This window comes from Panthera tigris, chromosome A3 (genome assembly GCF_018350195.1).
Source record: "Panthera tigris isolate Pti1 chromosome A3, P.tigris_Pti1_mat1.1, whole genome shotgun sequence".
Lineage (NCBI taxonomy): Eukaryota > Metazoa > Chordata > Mammalia > Carnivora > Felidae > Panthera > Panthera tigris.
In genome coordinates this window covers 21337330-21353851 of record NC_056662.1, presented here as the reverse complement: position 1 = coordinate 21353851, position 16522 = coordinate 21337330, and the positions used below count along the sequence as shown (strand labels likewise).

The 16522-nt window shown below is 53.3% G+C and overlaps 1 protein-coding gene across 1 annotated transcript in view; it reads right to left on the bottom strand.

The window, feature by feature from the left end:
* Nucleotides 1–15057, bottom strand: part of KIAA1755 (KIAA1755 ortholog) — a 39975-nt gene extending 24918 nt beyond the window's left edge. Inside the window, 2 exon segments of the mRNA XM_042980423.1 lie at nt 4584–4781; nt 15025–15057. Coding sequence (XP_042836357.1) covers nt 4584–4781; nt 15025–15027 — 201 coding nt within the window. The 5' untranslated portion in view covers nt 15028–15057.
* Nucleotides 15058–16522: the final 1465 nt, after the last annotated feature.

The window sequence follows — 16522 nt, the reverse complement described above, 5'->3', positions numbered from 1 at the left end:
CCCCTGCCCGAGGGTCTGCTCCCTTCCCTCTCCCAGATGGACTCGAGCAGGTCGGGCAAGAGAGGTGCCTGGCCTCTAAGAGGCGCAGCACCTAAGGACAGCCCGTCTCTTGCAAGTCACACAAACCTGAGAGTGGGTGCCTTCTCTTGCCTCGCCCTAGTCCCGGCCGTGACCTTGAAAAACGCTTGCTAGCCTACTAGCCCAAGGGAGAAAAGCTCTGCGTGGCAGGCACCCATTAGCAGGTGCCTTTCCCATGAAGACCGTTCTGCTCGGGTCACAGTCCCTTCTCCCCACCTATTTGAAACCTCTCTCAACCTCGCTCAAGTCTGAGACCTCCATTTGAGAGCCAGGAGACGTGCGTTCCAAGGTCTGAATCACTACTTTGTACAGATGATATAACTGCTTCCAGCCTCAACTTTCCTATCTGCAAATAGGAATAACAATATGTATCATATGATTGGGTTGGCAGGAGGATTAAGTGAGATTATATGTGTGTGTGTGTGTGTGTGTGTGTGTGTGTGTGTGTGTGTATGCCTGGCATACACTACTTAAGTGGATGTTCAACAAACATTAATTTCTTCTCCTCTCCACATTTGCCCTTTGAAAGATTGTGGGAGTTTTCAATTAAAAAATAAAACCGTCTGGGGGCGCCTGGGTGGCTCAGTCGGTTAAGCGTCCAACTTCAGCTCAGGTCATGATCTCATGGTTGATGAGTTCGAGCCCTGCGTCAGGCTCCGTGCTGACAGCTCAGAGCCTGGAGCCTGTTTCGGATTCTGTGTCTCCTTCTCTCTCTGCCCCTCCCCTGCTATGTTCTGTCTCTTTCTGTCTTAAAAATAAATAAAAAGATTAAAAAATTAAAAAAAAATAATAAAACAGTCTAAGGGCACCTGGGTGGCTCAGTCGGTGAAGCGTCCAACTCTCGACTTTGGCTCAGGTCATGATCTCATGGGTTGGTGGGTTCAAGTCCCACATCGGGCTCTGTGCTGACAGCTCAGAGCCTGGAGCCTGCCTCGGATTCTGTGTCTCCCTCCTTCTCTGCTCCTCCCCCCCCTTGGTCTCTCCCTCTCTCTCAAAAGTAAATTAAAAAATTTTTAGAAAATAAATAAAATAAAATAAAACAGTCCAGGGGCGCCCCGGTGGCTCAGTCAGTGAAGCGTCCAACTCTTCATTTTGGCTCAGGTTATGATCTCACAGTTCGTGAGATTGAGCCCCGTGTCAGGCTCTGTGCTGACAGCCCGGAGCTTGCTTGGGATTCTGTCTCTCCCTTGCCCTCTGCTCCTCCCCTACTCAAAAAAAAACTTGAAAAAAAAAAAAAAACATGGTCACTTACTGCATTTATACCATTCTATAATTTTTTTTAATGTTCTTTTCGAGAAAGAGAGATAGAGAGAGACAGAGCGTGCAAGTAGGGGAGGGGCAGAGAGAGAGGGGGACAGAGAATCCAAAGTGGGCTTTGCAATGACAGCAGAGAGCCAGATGCTGGGCTCAAACCCACGAACCGTGAGATCGTGACCTGAGCCAAAGTCAGACGCTTAACTGGCTGAGCCACCCAGGCGCTCCACACCCCCCCCCCATTCTCTAATTTTTAGGCAAAGAGATTACAGAGAGGTCAAAACGATACTGAGAGAAAGGTCAGGAAATCTGACACTGCCACTAACTTGCTGGATGACCGTGAAACAAATCATTCCATTATTCTGGGCCTGAATGTGTATTGTTTCCTGGTTTATGATCTACTTACTTCCTTGTTTATGTCCCTTTCCTGGGCAACAACGTGGCAGGTGAGGCGAAACTGAAAAAAAGCTTTGTTTACACAGAAGGTGCCAGCAATTCTCTGTAGAGACACGGCAGGGCATCCAGGAGCCCTTCTGAACACAACGATCCCTCTTGGTGGGACCGCTCCACTGGGTGGTGCGGGACCCGCGTCCAGCAGTGACCCCACGTGGCAACAACAGCCCCGCCAGACTGACAACAGGTCTCTCGCTACCCGGCTTTTGGAAAAGGGTCGGATTCCTGCGGATTGAGTAGAACCCGGATAATCTTATGTAATCTGGATGTGTCGGGGCGGGGAGACCTCCACACGACGACGCTGACGTTCCCGCTAATGAAGCAGGTGCTTCCTGGGACTATGAACTGGGGGAAATATCAAGAACCGAGTGTATTTGTACCCCAAGTTGATACGCCAGTTCACGTCAGTGACACTGTAAGTTCAGCTGCCTCGGGGAAACTTCACATCCATCGACCCCATGAGCCCGTGAGTTCCTCCACCACTTTCCTTTAGTGCTCTGTTGTTGACAACGTGCTGTCCCTCACCGTCTCATTGAACGAGGCCGGACAACCCGGCCGTAGTTTGCAAACGGCAACGCACCATAGAGATGATGGTTATGATCGTCTTATCTGAACGTCGCAGTAACTCAGTGGGGCAGGGAGTTCAGGCATCACCGTCCTCACTTTAGAGACGAGGAAACTGAGGCTCAGGGGGCGTGAGGCTCGGACACCTGTGTCTGTCCCTAATCCCCACGGGACTTCATCTGAGGGTGCTGGCTGCCTCTGGGTGCTGGCGGTTACAAGGACAGACTGAAGCTGACGCATTACTTCCAAGGGAGAGAGGCAAGAGTGTGATAGTAAACGGCCAACAGCTACTAAGCACTCACTGCCCGCCACGCTCCTTGCTAAGCTGCGCGCATCATCTCTGTGAGGTACGGGCTGTGTTATTAACATTCCCACTTTCCCATTAAGGAAAGTGAAGCTCAGACAGGCGACACGGACCCCCCCCCCCAGCTCCACAGTGACGGAGGCTGGATTTGAACCTGGGGCACCTGACTCCTGAAACCAAAGTATTGCTCCCACCCCTGGCTCGGAGGTGATAGGGAGTCACCTATAAGTATAATTAAAGTCGCCTGTCGTTGAAAATAGAGAAATTAAAACGTTGTGACCCTTGTTCCCGGGAGAAACAGGGAAGGAGATCGTGCAAATGCAGTTTTAATGACCAGAAAAGGGAAGCGGGAGTTTCTAAAGCTTGCCACGGGGAAGGCGTCAGGAGGGGAAGGACGTACGGGAAATAGTGTCGGGGTGGATATGTGGGAGTCGGCAGCACAAGCTCGGTGAGTCTTCCCTCTGCAGTAACCATGACTGTACGTCACTGTTTCTCTGTATCAGGAACCATCCTGAGCACGTGAGATGAATGGCCTCCATCTCCTTCCAGGTCCCACATCTCTAGTTCTGGCTCCAAAACCCGAGCTTTTAGCTACTGCCACATTCCATTTCTTTCTACCACTGCAATGATGCACACAGCCTCTGCTCTTACTTTTTGTGCCTGATGTATGGTGTCCCTGACGCACATCAGTCAGCAGGACCTTTTCGGACCCTCTTAGTGATTCCTGAGGCTGGAGCCGCAGGGGACCGAGCAATCCCGTGAAGGGTGTGCACAAGTTCCTGGGCGTGGTCTCCAACAGCCTGTCCCCACCCTTACAACAGTCACCACGTCTGGCCATAGATGTAGGGGTATGATTCAAGCCTGGCCAATCCTGCTATCCCATTTCTCTGGCTGCAGTGATTGGCCCAGGGATGGACATAGAACCCAAGCCTGGCCAATCAGGATCCTTCCTTGCAACTTTTCTATCTGCTGTTGTTGGGGAAAAGTTCTTTCTCCTCCCCAGGACAAGATTTGAACCCAGAGCTGCCCTGGGCTCCAGGCGTGTGGAGACAGCCTATAAGAATGATGTTGGCAAGGGCTGCCTGGGTGACTCAGTTAAGCGTCTGACTTCGGCTCAGGTCATGATCTCGCAGTTCGTGGGTTCGAGCCCCGCGTCGGACTCTGTGCTGACACCTCGGAGCCTGGAGCCTGCTTCGGATTCTGTGTCTCCCCCTCTCTCTGCCCCTCCCCTGCTTGTATGCTGTCTCTCTCTCTTCCTCTAAAAAATAAATAATAAACATTAAAAAAAAAAAAAGAATGATGTTGGCAAGCAAGGAGAAGCAGAGACAAGAGACAGAAACCCCTTAAGGCATTTGATTGGTGCATCAACTCGGGGCTGAGACCGATTACCTTGTCCCGGTCTGAGTAAAGAACGGGTTATTTGCAGCCAATGAGCCCTACCTAAAACACTTTTCTTTCCACTTTGCCTTAGAGAGGCCTCCCTGAGATCTGGGTTCAAAGGGGTCTGCTGGGAAGAAAGTGAGTCCTGAGGCCTCAAGGGCTCCAGGAAAGATCTGGAACATTCTCTATTTCCACTGAAGCTGACCCGCTTCGGCCAAGGCAGCCTGGTGTTGCCCACAATGCCAGCCCCAGGGCAGGCTCCGAGGGGCCATCACGCAGGGATGTCTTTTATCCAGGACTTCCTCCTGGATAAAAGCATAGGCGTGATGGGCTCCTAGAAGCCAGAGAGCAGAGGGTCAAATGAACCTCCCGTTCCACTGGGGGGCTGAAGTCTCCCTTGGGCGAGCAGTGGTACCCGGAGAACCACCCCGTGTCCTCGGTTCCTGCTCTGAGACAAGACACGCACCGACCCGCGTCCTTCTCTGCTCAGCGCCAGCCCCGCGGTTCTGGGAGAGCGTGTCCCCCGGCCCCACTGTCCCTTCCAACTTACACAGGCTGCTTCACGCACTTGTTCACACAGGCGCTTGGCAGGAATGAGGAAATCCAGGAGGAAGCTCAGCCCATCCCCCTGGAAGTCAGAATCCAGGAGACGGAATACCTGCCCCAGGATGGTGGGCGCTGTGGCCTCAAAAGGGGGATAGAGGCCCGCCAGGGCGTGCTGAATGGCTGTGTCCAGGGACGGGGGGTCCTGTAGGGGATAGGAGGAGAGTGTGAAAAGTGACAGTGGCAGCAATAATAAGGGTAGTGGCCACTTGCCATGGCCTTCCGGGCCCCATATGACCGAGGCCCCTGACCTCCCCTGCACCCCTCAATCATGCCCTCCAGCCACACTGGCCTTCTTTCCTGTTCCTCAAACACAGCGGGCACCGTTCCACCTCAGGGCCTTTGCACCGGCTGCTCCCCCTGCCTAGAATACTCTTCCTCGAGACATCCTCACTCCCTCACCTCTTGCAGGTCTTTGCTCAGATGTCACCCACGGGCTCAAGGCCGAGTGGAGGAAGAGTAAGGGGGGATTCAGGTCAGGGGCCGAAGGAAAGGGGAGCTCAGCGTCCATAAGTCCCACCACCTGACAGATCTGCAGACCTTGTCTGAAGCCGAGCGGTCAGTGAAGCCCAACCTGTAGTCGACACGCAGGTGCGTCAGCATGCGGGTGCGTGAGTGATAATAAATAATTGTTGCTTTTTACCACTGAGTGTCGGGGTGGTTTGTTACACAGCGGTAACTGATGAATGGAAGTTACTGTAGCTGCCTCGTGAGTTCCTATATCCAGACTCACATAACCAGGTGCCTCCTGGATGCCTCCCCTAGATGTCCATCGGGCACAGATCATCAACACGTCAAACCCAACTCAATACCTCCCTAAACCTACCCTTCCCCCGTGTCCCTACCTCAGTGATGGCCCCACGGTCCACTCAGACTCCCAGAACTCTGCTCATCATCCCGCCCCTCCTCTTGCCTCCTCTATTCACACACAATCCTCAGCCATGTCCTCCTATACCTGTCTCACCTCCAGAGTTCACCAACTTGCCCACTCAACCCTGTTGCCCTGTGCCCGCCCTGACTCAGGCCTCTGGCTCTCCCACTCAATCCCCTCCTCATTGCCGTCCAATCTCTAGGCTGCCTCACTTCCAACCATGCTAGACCAGGACCCCACAGTGACTTCCTCAAATGCAAAGCTGATCACGGATGTAACATGCTCAAAACCCTCAAAGGCTCCCTCCCCACGGCCTTCAGGAAAGCACTGGCCTCCAGGCATTCAGGTCCCCTGTGATCTTGGCATCCCATACTCAGCCTCCCCACCCCCTCCCCGCCCAGCCTCTCTGCCTCTCTCATGCTTCAGCCACGGTACATCCTCTCACTCACCTCTGGGCCTTTGCACATGCTGTACCTTCCTCCTGGGATGCCTTCCACTTCCACTCCCTCTCCACCTGGCTAACTCCCTCTCACCCGTCAAGATTTGGGTCAGCCCTCATCTGTTCCATGGGATTTTCTCTGACTTCCTTCTCCCACACCACCCGAGTCAGGCGCCCCCTTTCCTGGGCTTCGATGGTGCCCCTATCATAGCAGTTTCCACCCTGATTGTCATCCCCCTCAAGGACTCTAGACTCTCTGAGGACGGGAAAGGTAAGCCGCATAATGCCCCCCGCAAAGGCGCCCGTGACCTAATCTCCAAAACCTGTCCATATGCTACCTCACAAGGCAAAGAGGAATTGAAGCTTCAGATAAAATAATCATTGCCAATCAACTGGCCTTAAAATAGGGACGGTTTCCTGGATTTTCCAGGTGGGCCCCACGCAATCGCAAGGGTCCTCCAAAGCGGGAGAGGTACCGGAGAGGTGAGCGTCAGGGGGGAATGTGATGGAAGAAGGGTCCGAGAGATGTGATGTCTCTGGCCTTAAAAACGGAGGACGGGCCAAGGAATGCAGGCTGCCCCTAGATGCTGGCCCTCCTTTGGAGTCTCCTGGAAAGAATGCAGCTTGCCGACCCCTCCATTTAAGCCCAGCGAGCCCCGCGTTGGACTTCCGATCTACAGGACCGCGAGGCAACAACTGTGTGTTGCTTTAAGCTACCAAGCCTGTGACCACCCTCAGCAGCGACAGAAGCTACCAGAGCAGGCACTGGCTCCTCTTCATCTGGGGTCTCCCGTTCCTGGCAGGGGGCCTGGGCCAACCTAGGGGCTGAGTCGAGGTTGTGGGAGGACAAACAAAATGTCCCTCTCTGAACCACAACGTTTTCCATCTGTAAAAACAGCTTGGACAAGACCAGAGGCTTCTGACCAAGTGTAATAGAACCCATGGGTTAAGGTTTTCAACTCTTTTTTTTTTTTTTTTCTTTTTTAATTTTTTTTTTTTTCAACGTTTATTTATTTTTGGGACAGAGAGAGACAGAGCATGAACGGGGGAGGGACAGAGAGAGAGGGAGACACAGAATCGGAAACAGGCTCCAGGCTCCGAGCCATCAGCCCAGAGCCTGACGCGGGGCTCGAACTCACGGACCGTGAGATCGTGACCTGGCTGAAGTCGGACGCTTAACCGACTGCGCCACCCAGGCGCCCCAGGTTTTCAACTCTTAAAAAGCCTAATGGAAGCCAGGCTGGGTGGCCCAGACTCATTGCAAGCTCTGGGTCCATCTGTCACGGAGGGATGTAAGGGAAGCTGAGAACAAATAAGATTCCCGCGCAAAGGAGCTTATTTAAGACAGAAAAATCACTTTTTTTTTTTTTTTTTTTTTTTTTTTTACAAATGAGGTCCCTTGAATCGGGGAGATTAAACAGGGACTTTGAGGAGGAGGAACATGGCACTACTCTACCTCAGTAAGAGTCCAATGCCAGGAGGCTGTAAAACAGGGACGCTAGCCCATGGCGTTTGGACAAATGTCCCTGTCACCGTTCTGTCCCCAGCACCCACACGGCGTAGGGCCCCCATTACTCTCTGCAGGAGGAATGAATGAATGTCTGCAACCCCCATTCTGAAGGAAGGAGGGTCTTGCCCCCGACGTGGCAGAAACCCAACGGGGATGATGTATTGCAGGCAGGCACTTGATGACAAAACTGCGCGTGCCCAGGAAGGGCTATTTTCACGCTGAGGGGCCAGGTAAGGGGGGAGGGGGACGTCTTCGGTTTGGCAGAGTAAGGAAAGGCTCCTCTGGCCTGGCGACCTCTCCTAATGCTCTTCCCCTCCAAAGCAAGGCCAAACCCTAATAGTTACCCCCTCACCCACGCAATCATGAGGACGGCAGTGGGAATGGGGAACCAGAGTTAGAGGACCCCGTCTGACATCGGTGAACACACACACACACTAAGTCAGGTAAGCCCGGCCACATGCCCTCCCACTCCACCCAGCCTCTCTCGGGGCACTCCCTTTCCTGGGTTCCCCTTCACTGTGCCGCCTTGAGTAGATGCCTTCCCTCTCTGGGCCTCTTTTCTCCTGTGCACATTGCATTGGGCTAGGTTGGTTTCATCTTGGTTTTGGAAATTTAATCATTCACTGGCATCGTCATGAATTTTAGCATATCCAATGAGAACAAATAAATTTTCTAAATGAACTTCCAGGACATGTGGTCACCTCCTGAAGGCTCATTAAGGTTCTCTTTGCGTTAGAAAGGTGGTAATGGTAAAGACATCTTATCGTGAGAGGGGGGTTTTCGCTGGGGGTCCTCAGAAGATCAGAGGGAAGTTCAAAGAGACCGAGGCTCCCAGCACATGGTCCCCCGCGTTATTTCGCTCCAGTCCGTGACAGCGTGTGGCCCAACCATGGCCTGCATACCAACCTCTGGGCAACAGCAAACTAAACCATCTCTGCCATGACATGCCTCAGTTTCCCCACCTGTAAACGGGGATTCTAGAATTATCCTATCTTGCTCTGATGATTGTTCTGCAGATGCCGGGGCGATGACGGATGTAGGGGTCCCACGAAAAGGAAAAGGTACGACCACCTGTTTTTTATTTTTACTGCTCCTGTCACACCAGCCTAGAGTCCCCGCCTCTGTGTGAAGACAAGGCCCCCTCTTGATCCCTTCCTGAACCCACTACCGTTACCCCAAGAATAACAACAGCTTCCAAGCACCTGCTGGGCACCAGGCCCTGTGCTCACATTCTCTTGCTTCCCCACATGATCGGACTGGAGCAGGGAAGGAACATCCCACTTTGCAGATAAAGAAGCCAAAGCTGATCTTGTCCAAGGTCGCAGAGAGGAGGGGAAAGACAGAGCCAGCATCCAACGCAGCCTTGGGCAGTCCGGTGCGCTCTCTTCCCCTGCCCCCAGTGCCTTGCCTGTCTTGGGGCCACGAGCAGTCACCAGCCTTTGGGGCGGCCTTCCCAGCTGCCTGTCTTCCAGTGTTTCAAGCGGGGCCTGAAGAAGCTGTTTACTTCTCGCACACTAAAGCGCACAGATGGGACGCCTTTGGCTTTCGCAAATTGGCTCACTGGCCACACGCTGTAACCGTTTAAGGGGCAGCCAGTAAAAAACAAGAATGTTCCAAGTTAATGGGGCTCCAAGCTCTTGGCCAGAGCTTTACCTGCTACGGGCCCGCACCCCAGGGCGTCATAAGCTGTCCAAGTATGGGATAACGAGCCCAGGAGCCTGCACGAAGGAAAGCTGGCCACTCTCCCCTCAGAATCAATCGGGCAGCCCTGCCGGGACCGCAGGAACCCAAACACCGTTGGCCAGACGCGGGCCCCTCAAAATGATTTCCGTGAAACTTAATCGATGTGTTTCCATTCCTTCCCAGTGAGTGTAGCCAGGCTGGGCCTTTAACTGTTCCTCGGCAGAAGCCAGCGTGAAGCTGGAAAGGGAGAAGGTGAGACAAGCCAGAGCCGTCTGGCCTCAGCCCTCCAGCCCCTCCCAGGCAGGAGCCCCTCTGGGGAGGGGGGGGGCCTCAGAACTATGTGTGACGTGCAGGGGCCTTCTGGGTGGACTCGGGGAACCTGGTATGGAGCTCAAGGCCACATAGAAAAGTGTCTGTCCCCATTGGTTCCCTCTGGGTATGAGAGGAGCAGGGAGGAAAGGGGTTTCTAGAATTCTGTGTCAGCCTCTTGCAATGAGCCTCAATTATTATTTTACAGGAAAATAAACAAGGTCGATGCATCTTTACCTACGTGCATATCCCTGTGACCACTACCCAGGTCAACGCACAGGATCTCACCAGCCCAGAAAACGGCTCCCTCCCCGGCATGGCCCTCACCCCGAAGCTAACTACTCTTCCGACTGTTGGGAGTTTTTAAAAGAAAAATTCCCATGCAGTGTGATCTCCGTTGCGTAAAAACGCGTGTAAGCCAAGAGGCCATGAAATAAAGTGTTAACTGTTAGTCACCCCTGAGCGCTGTGAGGGGCAGGGGCCTCGTAAGGCACCGTTTTAATTTTCTTCATAGTTTGCTGGATTTTCCGAACGTTCTGTAACCAGCCTGGGTAGCTTTTATAATCAAGGGGGAAAAATAAAAGTGCGATTGCGTGTGTTTTTAAGGCCTGTTCCCTTTTTAAATGGTCTCACCAGATGTTGTTAGCTGGGCTTTCTGAGATGTGTGCTGAACTCTTCTTAAAGGCCCAGATTTACCCATCTACTGCAAGATTCAAAGCTTTTTCGCATCACTTAGCATCAGCACCTCCTAGCTTGGGAAGACAGAAGGCTGGGAAAAGCTGAGGCAGGCAGTGTCCCAGGGCTGCTGTCATCCCCTACTGTCCTCTGTGGCAGAAACATCTAGGGAAGGTGACATTCCACCCCTGATTCACGGGGTGACCATGGCCTCAATTTCCCCATCTGTAAAATGGGGGCATTGAGCTTATCTATCTCTAAGGGTCCTTCCAGTCGGGGCCATTCTAGAATTCAAGCTGTGATCGGACTCCAGAAGGTCTGGAGCTGGGACGTGGTTTCTAAATGGGACCCACGTAATCCTCAGTTGGTGGGAAAGTTCGAAAAGACCCTTCTCCATCTCTGTACTCAGCCCAGGAAGAGTCTATACCACCAGCCACAGACACAAATGCCCACAGGGGACCGACAGGTGACAGGGAAGACAGAAGTAGGCCAAGTGTGAGAAAATCACCCCTCCGGTCCCTCGGTGAGTGGCCCTTCACAGTCAACCTCCATGTCCGGGAAGCAGTAGGGAGCCATGGGGCTGGGACACATGCCCCACCTCATCAGCTCCTGCCCAGCCTTGCCTTGGCCCAGCGTTGCCGGATCTGCTGATATTTTAGTAAAGCCTCCCAATGTTTTAAAGCTTAGCCAAGCCAAATACGTCTGTGAGTCAGCTACAGCCCAGTGGGTATCAGCTTCTGGCCGCCAGGCTCAACGATCGGGGACTCTGCCCTTGAACTTCTCCAGGCTGGAGGTCCCAAAACCAGGGTTCTGCTGCCCTGGGTGCCAGGAAGTGGTTGATCATGTCCAACTAAAACTTCTCCTGCTTTAAATCCCTTGTATTTGTGTGTGGGTGGAGGTAGGGGTGAGAATTGGCTCCTCATTAAAAAAAAAAAAAAAAAAAAAAAAAAACCTTTCAGAAACTGGAAAAACAGCCCAAATGCAGTGAACTGAGAAGCAAGTAGGTGTTAGAAGACCCACATTCAGAAATCCGGTTCTGCCATGTGTCGTCTTGTGGGTAACCTTGAGCAAGTCCCTTCACCTGTCTGGGGCTTAGTGTTGTGTTTGTTCTTTTCGCTCCCCGTCCCCTTGGCCTTTGCTTTGGGGCTCACCGTCTGCCACCCAGAAAACATAATGATAATAGCACTTATAACTAGAGCTGCTTACTGAGCAAGCTTCTGTATCAGGTTTTATCCTAAGCGTTTTCCATTCTCTTATTAACATTAATTTTTTTTAATGTTTATTTCTTTTGAGACAGAGCCACACAGACTGAGAGCGGAGGAGGGGCAGAGAGAGAGGGAGACACAGAATCCCAAGCAGGCTCTGGGCTCCGAGCTGTCAGCACAGAGCCCGACTCGGGGCTTGAACTCACGGACCGTGAGAGCATGACCTGAGCCGAAGTCGGACGCTTCACCGACTGAGCCACGCAGGCGCCCCCTTTTATTAACATTATTTGATTTCCTCTTCCCAATAATCCTGTGGGAGAGGTATTATTATTCCCATTCCATAGGGTAAGAAACTGAGCCCAAGGCTCTCTACCACCAGCAAATGGTAGAGTTGGGGTATCGACACGTGCACATCACCACCAGCTCCTCTGCCCCTTCCCCTGCTCCCTCCCACCAGGCCAGGCTCTCCTTTGGCCACTACGATGGCCTTTTAACACAAGACCCGGTTGTGACCCTCACTGCTCAACAGTCTTGAGTGGCTCCCCACCGTCTTAACAACTCAGCCTGCCAATAGCGGCCATCGGTCTACACCAGCCCACCTTTCCCTCTTCTCCTAACACACCTGACACCCTGGCCCGGGGTTTCCCAGTCACCCGCGCGCCTCGCACAAGAGTTTTGCTTGTGGTTTATGTACCCCAATTTATTTTACTTGATATGGACTGTTGCTTACTTCACGTTTGTCTTTTCGGCCAATTTGTTTCCGACTTAAATCCACTGATTTTTATTTATTATCACATGTTTGCGCTGCTTAAATTACCTTCCTAACACTAAGCCGAAAAATTGTAGAACGATAAATGTGTAGCCAAAGTCTCCCCCTCCCCCTTCCCCCCGCCCTGGGACCCATGGCAGGTGCCCCACTTTGAAAGCACTGCCTGAACTCGCGTTGCGCCCCTCCCTGGATCGGGTGAGCTCCTTCCCACCCTTCAGAGACCCACACAACCCGCATCTCTCTTTTTTGACACTTAGGCTTCTAGGCAAAGAGAGGAACTCCCGCCGCCCATCACCCAGTCTGGAAATCTCAGTGAGTGGGCACTGTAACCCCAGGCCAGGGTCCAGGGCTTCGTCTTCTCTCATTCGGGTCCTTACACAGGGCCCGGCACCTCGGGGGATCGCCATGAGGTAAGTACTTTGGCAATGTTGAATGAATTCAATTGGATTCAACCGGCTTTTCTCAAAGCTTGGGATAGGACAGCAGGTAACCACAAGATGAGTTGGGGAGGACGTGAACTCTATGTGAAACCACAGAAAGAAAGTTACCCCAACTCTCATCCAGTCCTCACGGTAACACCAAAGAGACGGTCTCAGTTCGGTGCCGGTATATCTTAAAATACCTCCCAGACACTGAGCGATTATTCCTTTTAACAAAAAGAAAGCAGCCCCTGGCTTGGAATCATCCACAGCCGACCTCTTCCGGCCAGAATTGATGGATACAAATTCGCCTTCATGGTATACATTTTTATAGTGACTTTGTATTGATGACAATGGATACAGATTTTTCATGGTCTTGATATAAAATGTCTTGTTTAAATATATCTTTACGTTTATAAAGTAAGCCGATTCAGAGAGAAATAGTAAGCAAACAATAAGTAGTAGATTGTGTTATTTCTTTATAATACCTTATCCAGTAAGAGAAGATGCAAAAAATTTCGTGATGATACTAATATTTCGGGAACATGAACCTGGACAAGCCCGAAGCCCCTCTGCCATAAGGTGCTCTGACACTGGGCTGCTTCAGAACACTACATAGCCTTTAATCAAATCGTCCCATGAAAAGGACAACTGTGGTGGGGCCACGAAGGAAAGATACATGGCATGCTAGAGTGGGACTTGCCTGAGGACACGATATTGGGGTGGAGATTTATAGGAGGGATAAGAATTCTTTAGGTGAAGGGGTGACACCCAGCAGGCATGGCATATGCAAAGGCCCTGTGGCGGGAGGGAGCTTGAAACATACGAGGCTCTGAACCAATGTCAGAGCAGCTGAAGTACAGAGGTGAGAGCAGAGAGGTAGGTGGGGGGTGGGAGAAAAATCAGTCCGTCATTCCTATTCAGGAAGGAGTTGCTAAACCTTTTCAAGGATTCCCCCCAAGGCCTGACTCTTGATCTGAGAGTCTGGCGTTCAGCAAGGAATTTCTGGATTTTAAAAAAGTAATCACAGAGTTAGGTCCAAAACTAGGTAAAGCTTAGCAAACACTGCTTGGTGCAGGTGTGGCTCTGGGGTGGCCGTGACAGCTGAATGCACGTTCAGAATTCAGGCTATCCTACCTCCTGCTTTCTGGTTGGGTGACCTTGGGCAGTCACGGAAGCTCCCAGAGCTTCAGGTCCCCATCTGTGGGGGTGGAGATACCAGCAGGTGTATTCTTAGAGCTGGTGTGAGCTACGCGAGCTCCTGCACACAAATCCCACAGCACAGGACCTTGCCTGTGGTGAGAGGTGAATACCCATTAGCGTATGAAGGTTACCGTCAAACAGCTCCAAGAGCGATGTGTGAATCCACCTGTCCTGCGGGCGTGTGGAGTTAGCAGCCTGGTTTTGCAACAGGTCTGTGGCACGCACGCCGGTGTGTGCCCCTATTTCAGCGGTAGAGAGAGCAGGTAGGTAAGGCTTGTGTGTGCGAGAGGGCGCGTGGGTTCGGCCACGTAAGTCAGTGGCACGCGTTTTGGTGTGCTCAGCCTGGGTGCACACATGTCTCTAAATAGAAGTCTGCGTGTGAACGTGCACCCAGTGAAAGTCCACACCAATCTGACACGCTCGATCACAGCTAAGAGGTTAAAGCCTTGGCCTGTCTTCAGAGCACTTTTCCAAATCCCCACGGCTCCCATGAATCCGCCCGGGGCTCCGGGGCCTGTTCGGGGCGGGGCTGGGATTCCCTGAAAACAGACTTTTCTTTCATCCCCTGTTCCCAGATACTGGCATGCGTGAGGTGCACACACACACACACACACCTCCCAGAGCATCCCAACCTTTTCGAGGTGCCAGCTGAGGAAGCCGCAGTGTGGAGGTATTGCCCTCCCCCTGCCCTCCTCCTAGGCCTACCTCCCCACCCGATTCCCATGGGGCCACCTCATGTCAGGACTATGTGCACATCTGACTTTCCTGCCCTGACTCTCAAGTGGCAAGAGCACCCCAAATTTTGGTGAGCAGCTCCCTCCTCTCCCCTGGGCACCCTTAACCCACCTTGCCCAGCTCTGTGGGACTGGGAAGGGCCTTTAACCCCCCTCTCCATCCAAACCCTGTGCGGGGACACTGGGCATACCCGACCCTCCACCCCAAGTCTAAAATGCAACAGCCCCCCCTGTTTCGTCTAAGGCCCAAGGGCTGGAGTTCAGCTCTGATCTGTGCCTGCGATGGGGCGACATCAGAAGTTCCCAAGTCATCCAATCTTATCCATCCACTTCGCGCCTCGATCGATGAGGCCCAGAGAGGAGAGAGGACGTGGCCAGAAGGGGGGTACCCGGCACCGCCAGCCCACCTCCCTCCCAACCGCCCCCCCCCCCGCCCCGCCCCGCCCCGGGACCAGTTAACACGGACCGGTGGTGAGGTGCTGAGGGTCATAGTATAAAAGGTCGGGGTCTGCCCTGACACCCCCACCAAAAGGGGACAGCGCCAGGTGGTCCAGGCCTTGGCAGGCGTTACCATGATGACGGGCTTCTCCTGTAGCCGGTGCCGGGTCAGTCGGTCCGCGGGTCCGTCTATCCGGTGCGCAGCCCCAGCCCCCACCTAGCCCTGGAGCGAGCGGAGCGGACTGGCCGGGAGGGGAAGGGGAGGCCGGGGACCCAGGGAGAGAGCCAGAGAGAGGCGGCGGGCCAGAGGAGACTGGCGGCAGGGCGAGGCGAGCGGGGGCCGCCGGCGGCCGCAGGGGCGGGTCGGAGCGCTGCTCCCCGCGTGGGACGGGGCGGCGCGACCGCAGCCCTTTTGTGCCGGCGCCTCGCCCGCGCCCCGCCCGCCGCGCGGGATGACAGGCAGGCGCCCCCCTCCGGGCCAGGGCCTCGGCTGCCAAGAGGAGCTGGGCTGCCCGCCGCCTTTCCGACCGCTCCCCTGCTCCCCTCTGTCCTCCAACCCCTCAGCTCCCGCTGCACAGACGGGCCAGGCCCCCCGCCGGGTGAGGCGCGCACCCACCTGGGCATCAGCCCTGGGTTCGAGGCTCCTCCTCGTCTACTTCCCAGTTGGGCGATTTGGGCAAGTCACGAAGTGTGGTAAGCCTCAGTTTCCTCATCTGTAACATGGGGGTGATGCTGCTGGCAATAGTATGATGATGGTGATAGTATCTGCCTCTTAGGGTTGGTGGCGAGGAGTAGGCGTCTGTCCCAACGTCCTTCCCCTGTGAAGCCCATGTTGCACACCATCAAGATGGCTCAATTCAAGACTTAGAGGTGACAGTGGCTATTGGCGAGTTCCGGGCTTCCTTCTCCTAGAAAATGACAGCTTTGTGACCTTGGTCAAGCCATTGTTCCTCCGCTTTGGAGGGAGACTAGAAACTAAATGATTTCTGGTTGGCTGATCTGGGATTCATCCATATATTGACCAAACAGGGTCCAAGCCCTGAGCCAGAATAAGTCAGAGTCTCTGCCCTCAGGTAATGTATACCTGTTGGTTGGACAAGGAAACAGAGAAACAGGAAAAAATAATAATTGAGTGTGGTAGCTACCGAGGCAAAGGCAAATATTGGCTCTGGGAACTGTAGGGGACCATCCTGGAGCTGGTGGTCTAGGAAGGGACAGAGAAGCCGAGATCTGAAAGAGGGTAAGGAATTAGGTGAAGAGTGGAGGTAGGGTTGGGGGAAAGAAACAGAGTTCCGGGCAGAAAGAACAGCATGTGCAAAGGCCCTGAATACCATTAAGCTTCAGCCCAGAGAATCCCCCGATAGTCTGTATTAAGCAATCAAACAATCATCTCCAACCTTCAGGAGCCAGTCTGCTTTTGGTAACACTGCCCCAGACGTGAACTTGGGAGAGAACAGCCCTGTTGACGTCAGGTGCAGAATTTACTGGGAATTGGAGGGATCACAGCTTGGAGGCACCAGAGTCCCAGCTTTGCAGGGAGACAGATTTGACATGACATCTACATCTAGTGTTCTGGGGTCGCAGGCAACAGAGACTGACTCTGAGTTAGTTTATCAAGAAACAATGGATTA